This window comes from Salmo trutta, chromosome 4 (genome assembly GCF_901001165.1).
Source record: "Salmo trutta chromosome 4, fSalTru1.1, whole genome shotgun sequence".
Taxonomy (NCBI): Eukaryota; Metazoa; Chordata; class Actinopteri; order Salmoniformes; family Salmonidae; genus Salmo; species Salmo trutta.
Window position 1 is genome coordinate 1,066,340 of NC_042960.1, and position 24,857 is coordinate 1,091,196.

The 24,857-nt window shown below is 43.0% G+C and overlaps 1 protein-coding gene across 1 annotated transcript in view; it reads left to right on the top strand.

The window, feature by feature from the left end:
- Positions 1 to 24,857, top strand: part of LOC115190188 (uncharacterized) — a 114,792-nt gene that overhangs the window by 32,904 nt on the left and 57,031 nt on the right. The window contains exons 6-10 of the mRNA XM_029748679.1: positions 17,455 to 17,749; positions 17,907 to 17,955; positions 19,595 to 19,864; positions 19,998 to 20,267; positions 22,090 to 22,359. Of these exons, the coding sequence (XP_029604539.1) occupies positions 17,455 to 17,749; positions 17,907 to 17,955; positions 19,595 to 19,864; positions 19,998 to 20,267; positions 22,090 to 22,359 (1,154 nt within the window). The remainder of the gene's footprint in view (positions 1 to 17,454; positions 17,750 to 17,906; positions 17,956 to 19,594; positions 19,865 to 19,997; positions 20,268 to 22,089; positions 22,360 to 24,857) is intronic.

Sequence of the window (24,857 nt, forward strand, 5' to 3'; positions counted from 1 at the left end):
TTGGAAGCTATTTTGTAAATGATATCGCCGAAATCGAGGATTGGTAGGATATTCAGTTTTACGAGGGTTTGTTTGGCGGCGTGAGTGGAGACTTTGTTGCGAAATACGAAGGCGATTCTAGATTTAATTTTGGATTGGAGATGTTTAACCTCTCTAGGGTCGGCGGGACGAAATCGTCCCACCTACGTAACAGCCAGTGGAATCCTGTGGCGCGTTATTCAAATACCTTAGAAATGCTATTACTTCAATTTCTCAAACATATGACTATTTTACACCATTTTAAAGACAAGACTCTCGTTGATCTAACCACACTGTCCGATTTCAAAAAGGCTTTACAACGAAAGCAAAACATTAGATTATGTCAGCAGAGTACCCAGCCAGAAATAATCAGACACCCATTTTTCAAGCTAGCATATAATGTCACATAAACCCAAACCACAGCTAAATGCAGCACTAACCTTTGATGATCTTCATCAGATGACACACCTAGGACATTATGTTATACAATACATGCATGTTTTGTTCAATCAAGTTCATATTTATATCAAAAACCAGCTTTTTACATTAGCATGTGACGTTCAGAACTAGCATACCCCCCGCAAACTTCCGGTGAATTTACTAAACATTTACTAAATTACTCACGATAAACGTTCACAAAAAGCATAACAATTATTTTAAGAATTATAGATACAGAACTCCTCTATGCACTCGATATGTCCGATTTTAAAATAGCTTTTCGGTGAAAGCACATTTTGCAATATTCTGAGTAGATAGCCCGGCATCACAGGGCTAGCTATTTAGACACCCAGCAAGTTTAGCACTCACCAAAGTCAGATTTACTGTAATAAAAATGTTATTACCTTTGGTGTTCTTCGTCAGAATGCACTCCCAGGACTTCTACTTCAATAACAAATGTTGATTTGGTCCCAAATAATCCATAGTTATATCCAAATAGCGGCGTTTTGTTCGTGTGTTCAAGACACTATCCGAAAGGGTAAATAAGGGTTACGCGCACGACGCATTTCGTGACAAAAAAATTCTAAATATTCCATTACCGTACTTCGAAGCATGTCAACCGCTGTTTAAAATCAATTTTTATGCAATTTTTCTCGTAAAAAAGCGATAATATTCCGACCGGGAATCTGTGTTTAGGTTCAGAGACGAACGAAAATAAAAACATGGGGTCGACTCGTGCACGCTCCTAAGCCCATTGTCCTCTGATAGAGCACTTGCCAAAAGCGCTAATGTGTTTCAGCCTGGGGCTGGAATTACATCATTCAGCTTTTTCCCGCCTTCTGAGAGCCTATGGGAGCCGTAGGAAGTGTCACGTTACAGCAAAGATCCTCAGTCTTCAATAAACAGAGTCAAGGAATGGTCAGACAGGCCACTTCCTGTAAGGAATCTTCTCAGGTTGTTGCCTGCCATATGAGTTATGTTATACTCACAGACACCATTCAAACAGTTTTAGAAACTTTAGGGTGTTTTCTATTCAAAGCCGATAATTATATGCATATTCTAGTTACTGGGCAGGAGTAGTAACCAGATTAAATCGGGTACGTTTTTTATCCAACCGTGCAAATACTGCCCCCTATCCCCAACAGGTTAACATGAGTCTGGAAGGAGAGTTTACAGTCTAGCCAGACACCTAGGTATTTGTAGTTGTCCACATATTCTAAGTTAGAACCGTCCAGAGTAGTGATGCTAGTCGGGCAGGCGGGTGCGGGCAGCGAATGGTTGAAAAGCATGCATTTGGTTTTATTAGCGTTTAAGAGCAGTTGGAGGCCATGGAGGAGTGTTGTATGGCACTGAAGCTCGTTTGGAGGTTAGTTAACACAGTGTCCAAAGAAGGGCCAGATGTATACAGAATGGTTTCGTCTGCGTAGAGGTGGATCAGGGAATCACCCGCAGAAAGAGCGACATCGTTGATATATACAGAGAAGAGAGTCGGCCTGAGAATTGAACCCTGTGGTACCCCCATAGAGACTGCCAGAGGTCCGGACAACAGGCCCTCCGATTTGACACACTGAACTCTGTCTGAAAAGTAGTTGGTGAACCAGGCGAGGCAATCATTTGAGAAACCAAGGCTGTTGAGTCTGCCGATAAGAATACGGTGATTGACAGAGTCGAAAGCCTTGGCCAGGTCGATGAAGACGGCTGCACAGTACTGTCTTTTATCAATTGCGGTTATGATAGTTTAGTACCTTGAGCGTGGCTGAGGTGCACCCGTGACCAGCTCGGAAACCGGATTGCACAGCGGAGAAGGTATGGTGGGATTCGAAATGATCGGTGATCTGTTTATTTACTTGGCTTTCGAAGAATTTAGAAAGGCAGGGCAGGATGGATATAGGTCTATAACAGTTTGGGTCTAGAGTGTCACCCCCTTTGAAGAGGGGGATGACCGCGGCAGCTTTCCAATCTTTAGGGATCTTGGATGATACGAAAGAGAGGTTGAACAGACTGGTAATAGGGGTTGCAACAATGGTGGCGGATAATTTAGAAAGAGAGGGTCCAGATTGTCTAGCCCAGCTGATTTGTACGGGTCCAGGTTTTGCAGCTCTTTCAGAACATCAGCTATCTGTATTTGGGTGAAGGAGAAGCTGGGGAGGCTTGCGCAAGTAGCTGTGGGGGGTACGGAGCTGTTGGCCAGGTTTGGGGTAGCCAGGAGGAAAGCATGTCCAGCCGTAGATAAATGCTTATTGAAATTCTCGATTATCCTGGATTTATCGGTGGTAACAGTGTTACCTAGCCTTAGTGCAGTGGGCAGCTGGGAGGAGGTGCTCTTATTCTCCATGGACTTTACAGTCTCCCAAGACTTTTTGAAGTTAGAGCTACAGGATGCAAATTTATGTTTGAAAAAGCTAGTCTTTGCTTTCCTGACTGACTGCATGTCTTGGTTCCTGACTTCCATGAAAAGTTGCTTATAGCGGGAACAATTCCATGCTAATGCAGTCCGCCACAGGATGTTTTTATGCTGGTTGAGGGCAGGCAGGTGTGGAGTGAACCAAGGCCTATATCTATTCTTAGTTCACATTTTTTTTTAAAGGGACATGCTTATTTAAGATGGTGAGGAAATTACTTTTAAAGAACGACCAGGCATCCTCTACGGACGGGATGAGGTCAATATCCTTCCAGGATACCCGTGCCAGGTCGATTAGAAAGGCCTGCTCGCAGAAGTGTTTTAGGGAGCGTTTGACAGTGCTGAGGGGTGGTCGTTTGACCGCGGACCCATAGCGGATGCAGGCAATGAGGCAGTGATCGCTGAGATCCTGATTGATAACAGCAGAGGTGTATTTGGAGGGCATTTTGGTCAGGATAATATCTATGAGGGTGCCCATGTTTACAGATTTAGGGTTGTACCTGGTGGGTTCCTTGATAATTTGTGTGCGATTGAAGGTATCTAGCTTAGATTGTAGGACTGCCGGGGTGTTAAGCATATCTGTCACGGCTGTTTGAATGATCGGACCAACGCGCAGCATGGTTGTAGTTCCACAGCCTTTATTTTATAGTGAAACATTGCAATACACCAAAATACTTGAAATACAAAAAACAACAAACCGTGATGCAGAGAGGAAAAACACACTACTCAAAATTAACAACCCACAAACCCAAAAGGAAAAAAACCCTACTTAAATATGATCTCCAATCAGAGGCAACGAGGACCAGCTGCCTCCAATTGGAAATCAACCCCAAAAAACAACATAGAAATAGAAAACCTAGAGCACAAAACCTAGAAATAGAAAACAAGAAAACCAACCAAACACCCCCTGTCACGCCCTGACCAATCTACTATAGAAAATTACCTCTTACAAGAGTCAGGACGTGACAGTACCTCACCCCCCCAAAGGTGCAGACCCCGACTGCACACAAACCCCCCCCCCCAACAACACAACCACAAAAACACAAGGGGAGGGAACAAAAGTCTATGGCGGCTCTGGTGCTAAACCCAGAACCTTCCTATCCCTCCGGTCCTCCAGCAACGGAGGTGGCTCCGGCTCCGGGCGTAACCCCCCGTTCCGCCCGCAGATACCTCCGCTTCTGTAACACCGACCTGTGGATCATTATTAGAAGAATCGGACTGTAGATCATTACCGGAAGCTCTGTGCTGCAGACCGCCGCTGGAGGATCTGGGCTGCAGCCGCCGCCGAAGGTTCTGGGCTGCTGACTGCCGCCGAAGGCTCCGGGCTGCGGACCGCCGCCGGAGGCTCCGGGCTGCGGACCGCCGCCGGAGGCTCCGGGCTGCGGACCGCCGCCGGAGGCTCCGGGCTGCGGACCGCCGCCGGAGGCTCCGGGCTGCGGACCGCCGCCGGAGGGTCCGGGCTGAGGAGCGTCGCCGGAGGGTCCGGACTGGGAGGCATCACTGGAGGCTGTAGGCCGTCTCAGTAGGTTCCGGACTGTAGGCCGTCTCAGTAGGTTCTGGACTGTAGGCCGTCTCAGTAGGTTCCGGACTGTAGGCCGTCTCAGTAGGTTCCGGACTGTAGGCCCTCTCAGTAGGTTCCAGACTGTAGGCCGTCTCAGTAGGGTCCGGACTGTAGGCCGTCTCAGTAGGTTCCGGACTGAAAAACGTTGCCGGAAGCTCTGGACGGGGAACTGTCGCCGGAAGCTCTGGACTGGGAATGTGCAATGGAATCCTGATGCGTGGTACTGGCATGGGTGGCGCCAGACTGGTAACCCCCACCTCAGGACGAGTGCAGGGAGCAGGAACAGGACACTCCGGACTGGGCATGTGCACTGGAGATCGGATGCGTGGAACTGGCTTAGGTGGCGCCAGACTGGTAACACGCACCTCAGGACGAATGCAGGGAGCAGGAACAAGACACTCCGGACTGGGCATGCGCACTGGAGGTCGGATGCGTGGACCTGGCTTAGGTGGCGCCAGACTGGTAACACACACCTCAGGACGAATGCAGGGAGCAGGAACAGGACACTCCGAACTGGGCATGCGCACTGGAGGTGTGAGCGTGGAACTGGCTTAGGTGGCGCCAGACTGGTTACACACACCTCAGGACTTGTGCAGGGAGCAGGAACAGGACGTACCGGGCTATGGAGGCGAACTGGAGACCGGGCATGCTGAGCAGGCCTACTCCTTTCTGGCTGAATGACCATCCTCGCCCTACACCGGTGAGGAGCTGGCACCGAGCGCACCGGACTGTGAATGCGTATGGGCGATATATTGCACATCACACCATAACCCATTGCTCGTTCATCCACTCGCTCCTCAGCACGCCCGCTCCGTAGTGCTCTTTCTGCCAGTACCGCTCTTCGGAATCTTGCGTCGAGCTCCGCGCTTGACTCCCTGACTGGTTCCTGTCTGCTCCACGGCTCTCTCCATTATGCACGGGAAGTTAGATCAGGTCTCTCCCCTGACGTCGCCAAACTCCCCCCCCCCCCCCCCCCCAAAGAAATTTGGGGGCTGCCTCTCCGCCTTGCCTATTGATGGATATAGCGCCTCGTAGTATCATCGCTCACTTTTTGCCTCTTCAATTTCCTCCTTCGGGCGTTGATACTCCCCAGCCTGCCTCCAAGGTCCTTTTCCATCCAAAATTTCCTCCCAAGTTCATTCCTCCAGATACTCCTTACCATGCTGCTTGGTCCTTTTGTGGTGGGTTGTTCTGTCACGGCTGTTTGAATGATCGGACCAACGCGCAGCATGGTTGTAGTTCCACATCTTTTTATTTATAGTGAAATGTTGCAATACACCAAATACTGAAATACAAAAAACAACAAACCGTGACGCAGAGAGGAAAACACACTACTCAAAATTAACAACCTACAAACCCAAAAGGAAAAACCCCCTACTTAAATATGATCTCCAATCAACGGCAACGAGGACCAGCTGCCTCCAATTGGAGATCAACCCAAAAAAACAACAACATAGAAATAGAAAACATAGAATACAAAACATAGAAATAGAAAACAAGAAAACCAACCAAACACCCCCTGTCACGCCCTGACCCATCTACTATAGAAAATGACCTCTTACAAGGGTCAGGACGTGACAATATCCCAGTTTAGGTCACCTAACAGAACGAACTCTGAAGATAGATGGGGGGCAATCAATTCACATATGGTGTCCAGGGCACAGCTGGGAACTGAGGGGGTTCTATAACAGGCGGCAACAGTGAGAGACTTATTTCTGGAGAGATTCATTTTTAAAATTAGAAGCTCGAATTGTTTGGGCATAGACCTGGAAATTATGACAGAACTTTGCAGGCTATTTCTGGAGTAGATTGCAACTCCTCCCCCTTTGGCAGTTCTATATTGACGGAAAATGTTGTAATCTCAGAATTTTTGGTGGCCTTCCTAAACCAGGATTCAGACACGGCAAGGACATCAGGGTTGGCGGAGTGTGCTAAACCAGTGAGTAAAACAAACTTAGGGAGGAGGCTTCTGATAACATGCATGAAACCAAGGCTTTTTGGGTTACAGAAGTCAACAAATGAGAGTGCCTGAGGACACGCAGGGCCTGGGTTAACCTCCACATCACCCGCGGAACAGAGGAGTAGGATGAGGGTACATTTGACCAGCCTAATCTGCAGTAAAACATCCATAAACATCTTATTTAAAGTGGAACTGACAGCATTTTAACTAATTTGCCGATATGAAACAATCATAATATCAGTCAAAAATATAAAATTCCCAGTTTATATGTTACAAAACCAACTTTATAAGAGGTATTAAAAATAGATAATTTTTTACAAAAAATTCCATGACTTACACTAAGGTATTGTTGGCAGAATAGATGGATGCAGTTCAATGCATGATTAATATAATTCACAAATACATTTCTTGGTAGTCCCAAAAATATTGATTGCAGTCAGGTTGTAAATCACAGCTTGTCTGGTACATTGTATGCTGCTTAAATTGAGGAACATACACACTACATAACTACATACAGTGGGGGAAAAAAGTATATGATCCGCTGCTGATTTTGTACGTTTGCCCAATTACAAAGAAATGATCGGTCTCTAATTTTAATAGTAGGGTTATTTTAACAGTGAGAGACAGAATAACAACAAAAAAAAACAGAAAAACGCATGTCAAAAATGTTATAAAATGATTTGCATTTTAATGAGGGAAATAAGTATTTGACCCCTCTGCAAAACATGACTTAGTACTTGGTTGCAAAACCCTTGTTGGCAATCACAGAGGTCAGACGTTTCTTGTAGTTGGCCACCAGGTTTGCACACATCTCAGGAGGGATTTTGTCCCACTCCTCTTTGCAGATCTTCTCTACGTCATTAAGGTTTCGAGGCTGACGTTTGACAACTCGAACCTCAGCTCCCTCCACAGATTTTCTATGGAATTAAGGTCTGGAGACTCGCTAGGCGCTCCAGGACCTTAATGTGCTTCTTCTTGAGCCACTCCTTTGTTGCCTTGGCCGTGTGTTTTGGGTCATTGTCATGCTGGAAAACCCACCCACGACCCATTTTCAATGCCCTGGCTGAGGGAAGGAGGTTCTCACCCAAAATGTTATGGTACATGGCCCCGTCCATCGTCCCTTTGATGCGGTGAAGTTGTCCTGTCCCCTTAGCATAATGTTTCCACCTCCATGTTTGACGGTGGAGATGGTGTTCTTGGGGTCATAGGCAGAATTCCTCCTCCTCCAAACACGGCGAGTTGATTTGATGTCAAAGAGCTCCATTTTGGTCTCATCTGACCACAACACTTTCACCAGTTGTCCTCTGAGTCATTCAGATGTTCATTGGCAGACGGGCCTGTATATGTATTCTTGAGCAGGGGGACTTTGCGGGCGCTGCAGGATTTCGGTCCTTCACGGCGTAGTGTGTTACCAATTGTTTTCTTGGTGACTATGGTTCCAGCTGCCTTGAGAACATTGACAAGATCCTCCCGTGTAGTTCTGGGCTGATTCCTCACCGTTCTCATGATCATTGCAACTCCACAAGGTGAGATCTTGCATGGAGCCCCAGGCTGAGGGATATTGACAGTTCTTTTGTGTTTCTTCCATTTGTGAATAATCGCACCAACTGTTGTCACCTTCTCACCAAGCTGCTTGGCGATGGTCTTGTAGCCCATTCCAGCCTTGTGTAGGTCTACAATCTTGTCCCTGACATCCTTGGAGAGCTCTTTGGTCTTGGTCATGTTGGAGTGTTTGGAATCTGATTGATTGCTTCTGTGGACAGGTGTCTTTTTTACAGGTAACAAGCTGCGGTTAGGAGCACTCGCTTTAAGAGTGTGCTCCTATTCTCAGCTCGTTACCTGTATAAAAGACACCTGGGAGCCAGAAATCTTTCTGATTGAGAGGGGGTCAAATACTTATTTCCCTCATTAAAATGCAAATCAATTTATAACATTTTTGACATGCGTTTTTCTGGATATTTTTGTTGTTATTCTGTCTCTCACTGTTCAAATAAACCTACCATTAAAATTATAGACTGATCATTTCTTTGTCAGTGGGCAAACGTACAAAATCAGCAGGGGATCAAATACTTTCCCCCCCCACTGTAACTGATGAATTTTCAAACGCGCCTTACTCGTTAATTATGACCGGTGTCAGTAAACAGTTGGCAATAAAACATAGTTAAATTGTTGCCAGCAACACAGTTACAAAGGCTCTAGATAACATTAAAACAGCCTAACCAGCTTTGCTAGGGCGAGTAAAATGGTCAGAGTGAGGTGTTCTCTTTTTTAAGCCAGTTAGCTTGGGTGCTTGACTGCTGTTGTGAGGTCAGAACGCTCGGATCAACCCTACTCCACGTCCAGAGTGTCCAGTGTAAATAGTGCAGTGTGTGCTCTGAACGCTCAGAGAGCAAAACGCTCATAAAACAGATTTGAATGAGATTTCTTGTTGCTAAAATGCTGTCAGTACTACTTTAATTTACCTTTATAATGCAGTTACTTTCTCAGCTCAAAATACACTTCTTGACTCTGTAACTCTCGTTAAATTGTCTTTTACATGCATGTCTTCTCATTTCCTCTCCTTCGTTATCCACTAGATACACCTATTTTCTCTGAAAACCTTTTGTAACTTCTCATTGGTTGAGAAAACTGTCAATTGATCAGCAGGTGTTTCTTATTAAATGGGCAGGTGGGACGGTAGCGTCCCACCTGGCCAACATCCGGTGAAATTGCAGAGCGTGAAATTCAAAAATACCAAATTCAAATATTTAACATTCTTGAAAATATAGGTGTTATACATCAAAATAAAGCTTAACTTCTTGTTAATCCAGCCCCTGTGTCAGATTTCAAAAGGCTTTACGGCGAAAGCAAACCATGCGATTATCTGAGGACAGCGCCCCGCATACAAACACATGAAAATCATATTTCAACCAGGCAAGTGAGCCACAAAAGTCAGAAATAGCGATATAATTCATGCCTTGCCTTTGAAGATCTTCTTCTGTTGGCACTCCAAAATGTCCCAGAAACATCCCAAATGGTTCTTTTGTTCGATAATGTCCTTCTTTATGTCCCAAAAATGTACATTTATTTGGCGGGTTTGATTCAGAAATACACCGATTTCAAATCGCCCAACATGCCTACAAAGTATCTAATAAGTTACCTGTAAACTTGGTCCAAACATTTCAAACAACGTTCCTAATCCAACCTCAGGTATCCTAAAACGTAAATAATCGATACTATTTAAGAAGGAACAAACTGTTTCCAATACCGGATAAAAACAACGTGAAGCGCGCTCCAGTTCACGTGCATCAAAACAGTAGAGTCCACCTGGAGTGACACTTACAATGAATAGCACTACTTCTTCATTTCTCAAAAGAAAAACATCGAACAATTTCTAAAGACTGTTGACATCTAGTGGAAGCCATAGGAACTGCAACCAAATTCCTAATAATAAGGGTATCCCATAGAAAACAAATGGAAAATCCTATGACCTCAATTTTTTTTACAGTTTTAGAAACTTTTGAGTGTTTTCTATCCAAATCTACCAATTATATGCATATCCTAGCTTCTGGGCCTGAGTAACAGGCAGTTTACTTTGTGAGTATAACAGAACTGATATGGCAAGCGAAAACCTGAGGAAAATCCATCCAGGAAGTGGCATTCTTTTGAATTGAGTGTTTTTCCTTTGAAAGCCTATCCACCGTATAAAGGGATGGGACCTAGATTGCAGTTCCTATGGCTTCCACTAGATGTCAACAGTCTTTAGACATTGTTTCAGGCTTGTATTCTGAAGAATGAGAACTTTCCATGAGTGGTCGGTCAAATGAACCAGAGCGCGCCCTCCGTTCTTTTTCCTTTGTATTGAAGACACTATTGTCCGGTTGAAATATTATTGATTATAAAGACAATAGACAACCTGAGGATTAATAAAAAACATTGTTTGACATGCTTCAACAAACTTTACCGGTAATATTTGGATGTATTTGTCTGCCTGTTACTGAACAAAAATCGCCAACAAAACTGAGTTTTTTGGATATAAAGAGGGACTTTATCGAACAAAACAAACATTTATTGGGTAAAATGGAGTCTTGTGAGTGCAACCATATGAAGATCATCAAAGGTAAGTGATTAATTTTATCGCTATTTCTGACTTTCGTGACTCCACTACTTGGCTGGAAAATGTTTGTATGCTTTTGTAAGCGGGGTGCTGTCCTCAGATAATCGCATGGTATGCTTTTGCCGTAAAATCTTTTTGAAATCTGACACAGCGGCTGGATTAACAATAAGTTAATCTTTAAAACGATGTATAACACTTGTATGTTTTATGAATGTTTATTATGAGTATTTCTGTTTTTTGAATTTCGTGCTCTGCAATTTCACTGGATGTTGTCGAGGTGTGCCGTTACCGGGACGCCTGTCCCTAATAGTAACAGGGGTGCCAAATGGCATCAACACATTAAAGATTTACTATGCAGAAGTCGCTCTGTCATTTCCTGGTTGCTAAAACTCTAATAGTTTGCCTAATTTCAGTTTTTGACAAAACAAGCAGTCATTGTGTGGAGAATCATTGTGCCATCTGAACCGCTGTGAAATAACTTTTCCATAACAAAACTATTGGATATCCAGCTGTTTGAAGCTGGTGTACAAAACCGAAAGTAAAGGATACAAAAATGAAACTTCAGAACGCGAAGCATAGAAATAGCACACGTAGAATAGATCTACCGCTTCTTAGACTTGCTTTCAATGGGAATAAAATATCTGTACCTCACATTTCTATGTGAATTTTGGTTGGGTTACCCAAAAAGTTAAATATTGTAGTTTTAAGTAGTCCATATTTGTTCACCACTCCACATAAGATCATTAACTTTATTTAAGTGCATTTTATTAAATTAGCCAACAAGAATTTGTCTTCTGCTTGTTTCCTAACCCCCCACAACAGTAGCGGTGGCACGCCTTTTGTGAAGGCAATTCTTGAGCTGCTCGAGCAGTAGCGGTGCGTGGATAAAATCACTGGGGAAGACGAGCCATGAAAAAAAGCCATATTACAATTACAATCTATGTGTTGTAATAATTGCGTTGTTTGCTCTATAACCCGTTAGTTCATAGGCCTTGTCACCGTGATGCAGTGCATTCGTAAAGTATTCAAACCCCTTGACTTTTTCCACTTTTTGTTACGTTACAGCCTTATTCTAAAATGTATTAAATAAAACAATTTCCTCATCAATCTACACACAATACCCCATAATGGCAAAGTACATTTTTTAGCAAATTTATACAAATTTTAAACAGGAATACCTTATTTACATAAGTATTTAGACCCTTTGCTATGTAACTCGAAATTGAGCTCAGGTGCATCCTGTTTCCATTTATCATCCTTGAGATGTTTCTACAACTTGATTGGAGTCCACCTGTGGTAAATTCAATTGATTGGACATGATTTGGAAAGGCACACACCTGTCTATATAAGGTCCCGTAGTTGACAGTTCATGTCAGAGCCAAAACCAAGTCATGAGGTCGAAGGAATTGTCCGTAGAGCTTTGAGACAGGATTGTGTCAAGGCACAGATCTGTGGAAGGGTACCAAAATATTTCTGCAGCATTCAAGGTCCCCAAGAACACAGTGGCCTCCATCATTCTTAAATGGAACAAGCTTGGAACCACCAAGACTCTTCCTAGAGCTGGCCGCCTGGCCAAACTAAGCAATCAGGGGAGAAGGGCCTTGGTCAGGGAGGTAACCAAGAACCCAATGGTCAATCTGACAGTGCTCCGGAGTTCCTCTGTGGAGATGGGAGAAACTTACAGAAGGACAACCATCTCTGCAGCACTCAACCAATCAGGCATTTATGTAAGAGTGGCCAGACGGAAGCCACTCCTCAGTAAAAGGCACACGATAGCCCACTTGGAGTTTGCCTAAAGGCACCTAAAGACTCTCAGACCATGAGAAACAAGATTCTCTGGTCTGATTAAACCAAGATTGAACTATTTGGCCTGAATGCCAAGTGTCACGTCTGGAGGAAACCTGGCACCATCCCTACGGTGAAGCGTAGTGGTGGCAGCATCATGCTGTGAGGATGTTTTTCAGCGGCAGGGACTGGTAAGACTAGTCAGGATCGAGGCAAAGATGAACGGAGCAAAGTACAGAGATCATCTTGATGAAAACCTGTTCCAGAGCGCTCAGGACCTCAGACCGGGGCAAAGGTTCACCTTCCAACAGAACAATGACCCTAAGCACACAGGCAAGACAACGCAGGAGTGGCTTTGGGATAAGTCTCTGAATATCCTTGAGTGTCCCAGCCGGAGCCCGGACTTGAACCCGATCGAACATCTCTGGAGAGACCTGAAAATAGCTGTGCAGCAATGCTCCCCATTACACCTGACAGAGCCTGAGAGGATCTGCAGAGAAGAATGGGAGGAACTCCCCAAATACAGGTGTACCAAGCATGTAGCATCATACCCAAGAAAACTTTAGGCTGTAATTGCTACCAAAGGTGCTTCAACAAAGTACTGAGTAAAGGTTCTGAATACTTATGTAAATGTGATATCTATTTTTTAATAGTTCATCCCAAAGGTGTTTGATGGGGTTGAGGTCAGGGCTCTGAGCAGGCCAGTCAAGTTCTTCCAAACTGACCCCTCATCACTGTCAAACGCTCCCTAAAACACTTCTGCGAGCAGGCCTTTCTAATCGACCTGGCCGGGGTATCCTGGAATGACATTGACCTCATCCCGTCAGTAGATGATGCCTGGCTATTCTTAAAAAGTGCCTTCCTCACCATCTTAAATAAGCATGCCCCACTCAAAAAAAATTGGAACTAGGAATAGATATAGTCGTTGGTTCACTCCAGACCTGTCTGCCCTTGACCAGCACAAAAACATCCTCTGGCGTTCTGCATTGGCATCGAATAGCCCCCGTGATATGCAACTTTTCAGGGAAGTTAGGAACAAATATACACAGGCAGTTAGAAAAGCTAAGGCTATCTTTTTCTAACAGAAATTTGCATCCTGTAGTACTAACTCAAAAGTTCTGGAACACTGTAAAGTCCATGGAGAATAAGAGCACCTCCTCCCAGCTGCCCACTGCTCTGAGGCTAGGAAACACTTACCACAAATAAATCCACTATAATTGAGAATTTCAATAAGCATTTCTCTACGGCTGGCCATGCTTTCCACCTGGCTACCTCTACCCCGGTCAACTGCCTGGCACCCTCCACAGCAACCCGCCAAAGCCCCTACCATTTCTCCTTCACCCAAATCCAAATAGCTGATGTTCTGAAAGAGCTGCAAAATCTGGACCCATACAAATCAGCTGGGCTAGACAATCTGGACCTTCTCTTTCTAAAATGATCTGCCGAAATTGTTGCAACCCCTATTACTAGCCTGTTCAACCTCTCTTTCGTATCGTCTGAGATTCCCAAAGATTGGAAAGCTGCCAGAGACAACATGTAGTGTCGTTTTTGTTAGATAAAATCCTTTTTCATATCCCAAAAAGTCCCTATAGTTGGCGCCATCGATTTGGGAAATCCACTCGTTCAACTTGCAAAGAAAAGAATCTGAAAATCTACCCCTAAACTTTGTTTCAACAAGTCAAAATACGTTTGTATTTATTCCTCAGACACACTTAAAATGTAATCGAACTTGAATATATATTTTTGAACGAAGTATGTTCAATAGGCCACCGACTTTAGTGAGTGCGCAACTGCATCATGGCGCGCAAAGACCAATTTTGAAGACTGTCTTCATAAAAAATGTCATATTTCTTGCTCGTTCTTGAAGTTACAAGTCTGAAACTTTGCACATACACTGCTGCCACCCTGTGGACACCCTCTGAATTGCATCCAGGAGGCTATCTTGCTGTATGAGCTTTCTCTTGCATTTCAAAGATGGTTTCTCAACAAAAACTGGTTGTTTTTTCTTTGGATTTTATTCTACCATATCTACTGTGTTATAGTTTCCTACACGAATTAAACATTTCTACAAACTTCAAAGTGTTTCCTTTCAAATGGTACCAAGAATATGCATATCCTGGCTTCAGGGCCTGAGCAATAGGCAGTTTGCTTTGTCATTTAGGCAGAAATTGAGAAAATGGGGCCCCATCCCTAACACTAAGAGGCCTAGCCCAAACCATGAAAAACAGACCCAGACCATAGTTCCTCCTCCACCAAACTTTAAAGTTGGCACTATGCATTCTGGCAGGTAGCGTTCTCCTGGCATCTGCCAAACCCAGATTCTTCTGTCGGACTGCCAGATGGTGAAGCGTGATTCATCACTCCAGAGAAACGCTCCAGAGTCCAATGGCGGTGAACTTTACACCATGCAGTCCGACGCTTGGCATTGCGCATGGTGATCTTAGGCTTGTGCTCGGCCTTGGAAAACCTTGTGCGGTGTAATAAGGGTCGTCTAAAGGGGACTAAGGCGCAGCGTGTATAGTGCTCATATTCACTTTTATTATGAAGACACTAGAACAAAACGACCGACAACTGTTCCGTCAGGTGAACATACAGAAAACAACTACCCACAAAACCCAGGAAGAAAAACCCCTACTTAAATATGATCTCTAATTAGAGGCAACGAGGTTCAGCTGCCTCCAATTAGAGATCAACCAAAACAATCCCAAAATAGAAATAGAAAAACTAGAACTAAAACTTAGAAATATAAAACATAGAAAACCCCACAACACCCCCTGTCATGCCCTGACCAACTTTACTATAGAAAATGACATCTTACTAGGGTCAGGACGTGACAGTACCCCCCCCCCCCCAAAGGTGCAGACTCCGAATGCAACAAAACTACAAAAATAAACACAAAACAAAAGGGAGGGTAGGGAGGGTGACAACAGTCTATGGCGGCTCAGATTCAACACCCAGAACCATCCTCTTCTCCCGATCCTCCAGCAACGAAGGTGGCTCTGGCTCAGGGCGAAACCTCCATTCCGCCCATAGATTCCACTGCTTCTGTAACATAAGCCTGTAGATCATTATTGGAGGAATCGGATTGTAGATCCTTACCGGAATCACTGTGTTGTAGACCACTACTGGAGGTTCCGACCTCCAAGCCGCCGCTGGAGGATCTGGGCTGCAGGCCATCGCTGGAGGCTCTGGGCTGCAGACCTCCGCTGAAGGCTCTGGGCTGCAGATCTCCGCTGAAGGCTCTGGGCTGCAGACCTCCGCTGAAGGCTCAGGGCTGAGGAGCATTGCTGGAGGCCTGATGCGTGGGAATTGGCATAGGAGGCGCCAGACTAGTAACACACACCTCAGGGCGAGTGCGGGGAGCAGGAACAGGACACCCCGGACTGGGCAGGCGCACTGGAGGCCTGATGCGTGGGACTGGCATAGGAGGTGCCAGACTAGTTACACGCACCTCAGGGCGAGTGCGGGGAGCAGGCACAGGACATACTGGGCTATGGAGGCGCACTGGAGGGAGAGTGCGAGGAGCAGGAATCAGTCTCACCGGACTGGGGAGACACACCGAGTGCTGAGTGCTCACAGCAGGCACTGGCTGCACCGGGTTATGGCTGCGCACTGGAGGAATAGTGCGAGGAGCAGGAATCGGTCTCACCGGACTGGGGAGACTTACTAAGGGCTGAGTGCTCACAGCAGGCACTGGCCGTACCGGGTAATGGATGCGCACTGAAAAGAGAGTGCGAGGAGCAGGCACAGGACGTACTGGACTATGGAGGCGCACTGGAGGGAGAGTGCGAGGAGCAGGCACAGGACGTACTGGACTATGGAGGTGCACTGGAGACAGAGTGCGAGGAGCAGGCATAGGACATACCGGGCTGTTGAGACTTACTGGAGACCTGGTGTGTATCACCGGTATCACTTGTTCCAGAACTTCCACACACTTCTCAGGTTGAGTACGGGGAGCTGACTCAGGTGGCACCAAACTGACGACACGTTCCTTTGGGAAAAATGTGTGCGTCCTCCACCAACTCAATAGCTCTCCCATTTCTCCCTTATCCAAATTCTCCCTCTTTTTTTTTCTCTCTTTTTTTTAACCTTTATTTAACTAGTTAAGAACAAATTCTTATTTTCAATGACAGCCTAGGAACAGTGGGTTAACTGCCTTGTTCAGGGGCAGAACAACAGATTTTATACCTTGTCAGCTCGGCGATTCAAACTTGCAACCTTTTGGTTACTAGTCCAACGCTCTAACCACTAGGCTACGCTGCCGCCCCATTCTCCCGGATTGGCTCTGGTTTGCTCCTCGGCTCCGCCGACTGCTCCATGTGCCCCCCCAAAAAAATGATTTGGTTTTTATTAGCCTCTCGTGCTTCCCAGGTAGGCTCCGATAACGCTCGATTACCTGGCCCCAAGTCCAGTCTCTCCTCTCAATCCACTCCTGATGTGACCAGGTGTCCATCTCCTCCCGAGCACGCTGCTTGATCCAGTTGTGGTGGGTAGTTCTGTAATAAGGGTCGTCTAAAGGGGACCAAGGCGCAGCGTGTATAGTGCTCATATTCACTTTTATTATGAAGACACTAGAACAAAACAACAAAACGACCGACAACAGTTCCGTCAGGTGAACATACACTTAACAGAAAACAACTACCCACAAAACCCAGGAAGAAAAACCCCTACTTAAATATGATCTCTAATTAGAGGCAACGAGGTTCAGCTGCCTCCAATTAGAGATCAACCCAAACAATCCCAACATAGAAATAGAAAAACTAGAACTAAAACATAGAAATATAAAACATAGAAAACCCCACAACACCCCCTGTCACGCCCTGACCAACTCTACTATAGAAAATGACATCTTATTAGGGTCAGGACGTGACATGCGGCCTACCACAGACGAACTGACTTGTTGGAAAGGTGACATCCTATGATGGTGCCACGTTGAAAGTCACTTAGCTCTGCAGTAAGGCCATTCTTTTACCCATGTTTGTCTATGGCGATTGCATGGCTGTGTGCTCGTTTTTATACACCTGTCAGCAACGGGTGTGGCTGAAATATAATTTGAAGGCGTGCCCACATACTTTTGTATATAAAGTACGTTTTTCTTGTGAATGTTAAAGTTGCTTGGCAAATCTAATAAATGTATGTATTTTGTTTTGTTTTAGTGTTCACATTTTAATGTGTTTAATTGTCTTACACTTCAGGCCAGAAGAGGTGGTCTGTGATGTCTGTGAGGTCAAAGCTGTGAAGACCTGTCTGAACTGCACTCAGTCCTACTGTGAGGCCCACATTAAGAGGCACTACACAGTACCTAAACTACAGAGACACACCCTGGTGGACGTGACTGGGGACCTGGAGGAGAGACTCTGTCAGGAACACCACAGAGCTCTGGAGGTGTTCTGCAGGACAGACCAGAAGCTGATCTGCTTGGAGTGTTCAGTGACAAAGCACAAAGATCATGACACGATCATTGAAGAGATAAAACAAGCTGGAAAACAGGTAGGTTCTGTTCTCTTTTTTGAACCTGAGGATGCTCTTTAAAGATGATATTGATTTTGATAATAATGATGTTCAGTCATACAAGCTTTTTCATCGTATGTTCTGTAAAACAACAGTGTTTTTCATCAAAATAATGGATTCTTACTCTGTTTTCAAGACTTTTAATAGAGATCAATGTCAAAGACTAAGCCTGGCCTCAGTTGACGGTAGGTGTACAATCAAGAAATACATTACCCAAACAGTGTATAATGAGACTTTTACATTGTGTTCAACAACATACATACAACATACATACAACCTGTTATGGCTTGATCCCGTTAGCGGGATCGATATGACGACAGCCAGTGAAAGTGCAGGGCGGCAAATTCAAAACAACAAAAATCGCATAATTAAAATTCCTCAAACATACAAGTATTATACACCATTTTAAAGCTTTACTTCTTGTTCATCCAGCCACAGTGTCTGATTTCAAAAAGGCTTTACGGCGAAAGCAAAACATATGATTATGTTAGGTCAGAGCCAACACACACAAATACACAGCCATTTTCCAGCCAAAGAGAGGAGTCACAAAAAGCAGAAATAGAGGGAAAATGAATCACTAACCTTTGATGATCTTCATCAGATGACACTCATAGGACTTCATGTTACACAATACATGTATGTTTTGTTCGATAAAGTTCATATTTATATCCAAAAATCTCAGTTTACATTGGCGCGTAATGTTCAGTAATCTTTTGCCTCCAAAAACATCCGGTGATTTTGCAGAGAGCAACATCAATTTACAGAAATACTCATCATAAATGTTCATGAAAATACAAGTGTTTTTCATGGAACTTTATATAAACTTCTCCTTAATGCAACCGCTGTGTCAGATTTTAAAAAAGCTTTACCAAAAAAGCAATAATCTGAGTACGGCGCTCAGACACAAAAACATGCCATACAATATATCCGCCATGTTGGAGTCAACAATAGTCAGAAATAGCATTATAAATATTCACTTACCTTTGATGATCTTCATCAGAATGGGATTCCCAGGTCCAGAATAAATGTTTGTTTTGTTCGATAAAGTCCATCCTTTATGTCCAAATACCTCCTTTTTGTTTGCACCTTCAGTTCACAAATCCAAATTCAGGACGCGCATGTCAGTCAAAGATTTCCATTACAGTTCGTAGAAACATGTCAAACGATGTATAGAATCAATCTTTAGGATGTTTTTATCGTAAATCTGTAATAAAGTTTCAACCGGAGAAATCCTTTGTCTTCAGAAATGCAATGGAACTGAGGTACCTCTCACGTGAGCGCGCATGCCTTAAGCTCATGCCCTGCTGGCAGTGTTCTGACTCCAGTAGCTCTTATTCATCATCACTTTACAGTAGAAGCCTCAAACAAGGTTCTAAAGACTGTTGGCATCTAGTGGAAGCCTTAGGAAGTGCAACATGACCCCACAGACACTGTAGTTTGAATAGGGAATTAATTGAAGTCCTACAGACCACTTCCTGTTTGGATTTTTTCTCAGGTGTTTGCCTGCCATATGAGTTCTGTTATACTCACAGACATCATTCAAACAGTTTTAGAAACTTCAGAGTGTTTTCTATCCAAATATACTAATAATATACATATCTTACTTTCTGGGAGTGAGTAGCAGGCAGTTTACTCTGGGCACGTCAGTCATCCAAGCTACTCAATACTGCCACCATCCATATTAAGACCATTAAGAGGAAGATTAATTTGTTAAGATTAATAATTCTTATTCCATAATGATTGTATGATTAATATGTCGTTTTCTTTTTAGTGTGTCAGTGCAATTAAAGTAATAATTATTTTTCTCTTCCATTATTTCTTTAGAAGTGCTGCCCCCTCCTGGTGAGATCCAGTTCCTGTCAGTGACGTCAGACTGTGTGTCTCTGAGCTGGGGTTCTCCTGAGGGGCTGACAGGAGCACAGAAGTTCAGAGTGACCTGGGGATGTGATGGAGAAGAGAGGAGCCTGAGGGTGGAAGATGGGTATAATGTTGAAATAGATGGACTCCAGCCTGGTAAAAAGTACCAGTTCAGTGTGGCTACAGAGGGAGAATATGGCAGCCAAAGCAGATGGGTCTTAGCATCTGTATTCACAGGTAAAGTAACTTGGGTTTGTTTTTGGTTATTTGCTTCTAAGGATGTTGTTTTTTCATGTGATGTCCAAACAAGACATTAGCTATAGGCCTATCCTATATTTTGTTTCATCAAACATATTATATTTCTTCCTAGTGGTCCCAGCACCCAGGGACTTACAAATAAACCAGTCAGGAGCGACCTCCTTCACTTTCAGTTGGTCCAAGGCTGAAGAATTGGAGAAAGTCCCACAACGCTTTCTCATATCCTACTGCAGCCCGGGATCAGAGACCCGCTCAGCCAATACTGAGGACTCCTACATAACTCTCTCTGGCCTGCTTCCTGGTACTCAGTACACCATCAGTGTCTCAACTGTGTTGAACAATGGGAAACAGAGCAAACCTCTCTCTACAACCGTCTGTACAAGTAAGTACTGTACAACGACTCACTTCACTTCTGGGGTGGAATTGGACAAATCTGAACTAGACTGAACCTTTTTCCTGAAGAGAAATTGTGTGCTTGTTTCAGCTGTCTAAAAGTATTTTTACGATAGTCTAAGAAGTTTAGAATTGTAATTGATAGAGCCTAGTGTTATAACATGTAGGCTAGTGTGATAGAAGTAGTGTTTATAATTGTAATTGGTAGAGCCTAGTGTTATAACATGTAGGCTAGTGTGATAGTAGTAGTGTTTATAATTGTATTTGATAGAGCCTAGTGTTATAACATGTAGGCTAGTGTAATAGAAGTAGTGTTTATAATTGTAATTATTAGACCCTAGTGTTATAACATGTAGGCTAGTGTAATAGTAGTAGTGTTTATAATTGTATTTGATAGAGCCTAGTGTTATAACATGTAGGCTAGTGTGATAGTAGTAGTGTTTATAATTGTATTTGATAGAGCCTAGTGTTATAACATGTAGGCTAGTGTGATAGTAGTAGTGTTTATAATTGTATTTGATAGAGCCTAGTGTTATAACATGTAGGCTAGTGTAATAGAAGTAGTGTTTATAATTGTAATTGATAGAGCCTAGTGTTATAACATGTAGGCTAGTGTGATAGAAGAAGTGTTTATAATTGTAATTGATAGAGCCTAGTGTTATAACATGTAGGCTAGTGTGATATAAGTAGTGTTTATAATTGTAATTGATAGAGCCTAGTGTCATAACATGTAGGCTAGTGTGATAGAAGTAGTGTTTATAATTGTAATTGGTAGAGCCTAGTGTTATAACATGTAGGCTAGTGTGATAGAAGTAGTGTTTATAATTGTAATTGATAGAGCCTAGTGTTATAACATGTAGGCTAGTGTGATAGAAGTAGTGTTTATAAAGTTATTGATAGAGCCTAGTGTCATAACATGTAGGCTAGTGTGATAGAAGTAGTGTTTATAATTGTAATTGGTAGAGCCTAGTGTTATAACATGTAGGCTAGTGTGATAGTAGTAGTGTTTATAATTGTAATTGGTAGAGCCTAGTGTTATAACATGTAGGCTAGTGTGATAGAAGTAGTGTTTATAAAGTTATTGATAGAGCCTAGTGTCATAACATGTAGGCTAGTGTGATAGAAGTAGTGTTTATAATTGTAATTGGTAGAGCCTAGTGTTATAACATGTAGGCTAGTGTGATAGTAGTAGTGTTTATAATTGTAATTGGTAGAGCCTAGTGTTATAACATGTAGGCTAGTGTGATAGAAGTAGTGTTTATAAAGTTATTGATAGAGCCTAGTGTCATAACATGTAGGCTAGTGTGATAGTAGTAGTGTTTATAATTGTAATTGATAGAGCCTAGTGTCATAACATGTAGGCTAGTGTGATAGAAGTAGTGTTTATAATTGTAATTGGTAGAGCCTAGTGTTATAACATGTAGGCTAGTGTGATAGAAGTAGTGTTTATAAAGTTATTGATAGAGCCTAGTGTCATAACATGTAGGCTAGTGTGATAGAAGTAGTGTTTATAATTGTAATTGATAGAGCCTAGTGTCATAACATGTAGGCTAGTGTGATAGAAGTAGTGTTTATAATTGTAATTGGTAGAGCCTAGTGTTATAACATGTAGGCTAGTGTGATATAAGTAGTGTTTATAATTGTAATTGATAGAGCCTAGTGTTATAACATGTAGGCTAGTGTGATAGAAGTAGTGAGTAGTGACTCTAGTAGTGGGATATTCTCCTATAGAGGAATAGTAACAGTAGAATGGAAGTCAACAGGGCTACAAATGATCAGCTATTATTAACTATATTAAACCCCTCCCCTAGTTATCCCTGTCCCGGTAGGGCTGAATGTGGACTCAGTGGAGACCACATCAGCTGCTGTTAGCTGGAGCCAGCCACCAGGATTGGACCAAACCCAACATCATTACCAGATCTCCTACCACTGTCCAGGGACAGAACCACACATCACTACCACATCTTCACACAGCATCACTCTCTCTGACCTGCAATGTGGTACTCAGTACTCTGTCACTGTCTGCACTGTGCTGGGAAATGGAAAGCAAAGTCAACTGTCAACAACAACTCTGACCACAAGTAAGGGATTACATTACTTAAGTATTATCTCTGGGGTCAAAGGTTATTAATCTATCTATTAACTAGTTATCAAAATGACTCTATAAATGAATCATAGTAGATGTGTCAGTATGGGATGTAAAGGTACAGTATCTTCCCTGATGAGAAATATATGATGGTAAATTCTCCAGTTCTCACAATGCAAAAACAATGCAAAAAACCCCCGATCATATCTGAGTTCATGGTTTCTTCCACTCCTGTTAGTCATTATGTTTAAGGACTTGGTGTGCCTCTGCTTGCTGTAACCCTACGTCACGCCACCGTGATTTTGTACTTTTAAACCCTTTTAACCATTGTGTACAGACTTCTGGGTTGTACTATTGGATTTGTCTATTTCTTCTGCATCCATTGGTATCTGTGTGATTATCAAAGGCTGAGTTAGAGTAATGTTTGTGAGACAATGGTGGATCATGAAGGGGCCTGTCTTTTTACAGAAATGTATTTTGAGTCCGAATGGTTTGAGCTACAAACTATGAAACGCCATCTATGACTTTCTTGAACACGCACATGTAATGTTTCGCTCTATGTTGCTCACAAGCTACACAATAGTTGTTAGAAGGGAAATGGTTCTTCTACACTTAAGATCATTGGAAATCCCAGGACAGACAGTACATTCGGAAAGTATTCAGACCACTTGACTTTTTCCACATTTCGTTACATTACATCCTTTCCTTATTCTAAAAGGTATTAAGTAGTTTTTTTCCCTCATCAATCTACCCACAATACCCCATAATGAGTTTGAGTTTATTTTATTTATACAGGGACAGTGCACATTAATCAACGTTTCAGTAAAAGTGCCGGTTTTAGCCAGCCGGCTAATTTTCAACCGCAGTCCCTGGGCAGGTTATTAAATGACAAAGCAAAAACAGGCTTTTACGGTCTAAATAGTTGTAAATAAAGATTGACATTTCTTTGAAAAAAACTGTTTTCAATTTGTCGTTATAGGGTATTATGTGTATATTGATGAATGGAAAAATAAATGTAATCAATTTTAGAATAAGGCTGTTACGTAACAAAATGTGGAAAAAGTCAAGGGGTCTGAACACTCTCCGAATGCACCGTACTGTAATATCTGAATTCATGCTTTATTCCATTCCTGCCTCTGTTTGCTTTAACTTTATCCAAAGTACAGTGTAAAACACTTGTTATTGTGGAGAGTATTTATAATCACAGCATTCTTTTAATTTATATATATTTTCTTAGCGTAACGGCAACAATTTTGCAGTAGTGCAGCAGTGTTACTAACTTACTATAGCACAAACGCTTCATTTTTTTACTTTACAAATCCAACTTCTGTTGTATGATTTCTTGTTTTAGCTTATTACTTCCCATATGAAAAAACTAGTTGTAAGCCAGCCTTTACTACTTTTAAATTACTATTCTACTTTTCCTCCTGTACAGTGGTGATTTTAGCATGCAAATCTTTGTGGGGCGTAATCAAAATATTTTTTTTAGATGCATGCCAGCAAAGCCACTACACAACTCAACACTAAACAATACATGAATTGCACTATAACAAACGGTGCCCACAAACTGCTAGGGCCTACATAAAGCTGTCCCAACAGCAGAGATTTTTTCCAGAACCATAAAGTCCCTCCTTACCACTGCTACACCTGGCTATCAGTGGAGGCTTGTCTGGCAGTGAAACAGTTCATTCAGTCTCATTTACTGCCTTTTTAAAAAAGATAGCTGATATGGCTGACTTGCCTAAACAAATGTGATTTCTACTGACATTTGAGTTGTACAAACTATGGCATAAGGGAATGATGAGCGGATAAAAGGCAATCCGTAATTTCGATTAAGACATTAATGAGCGAGCTAAGACAGACGTAGTCAATATAATAACTATTTGTTCAGCACTTTTGAAATGTACAGCGACAGAATTCAGAACATGGGCTGTTCTTACAGTGTTCTCCCTGTACACCAAGTCAGAACCGAAGGATAAATAAAGAGGGCATATAAGCAGAAAATGAAAGCTCTTACACTAATCGATAAGATCATTTCTCTAAAATAGGCTACAGGCTACATGTGCACCACCAAGTCAGAACCGTAGGCTAAGTTATGAGGGGAAAGGGACCAAATTATTAGGGTTAGGCACATGGTCTACTAACAGCTTACTACACAACAAACACTTAGTATTACTTTCTTAGCTAAAGTATACATATCCCTGGCATTACATCATTTATATAACAGTATACAATACATTTTTGGACTTACCTTGTTGTGCTGTGCTCACTTGACCAGGAATGTGGCGCGGCGGTCCTTGTGGGCAAATTTTGTCATCAAACTTTGTCATCAAAGTCTGGATTTATGATGCTGGGAACTCAGAAAAAAGTAGCCACCCTTTGCCTTGATGACAACTTTGCACACTCTTGGCATTCTCTCAACCAGCTTAATGAGGAATGCTTTTCAAACAGTCTTGAAGGAGTTCCCACATATGCTGAGTACTTGGCTGCTTT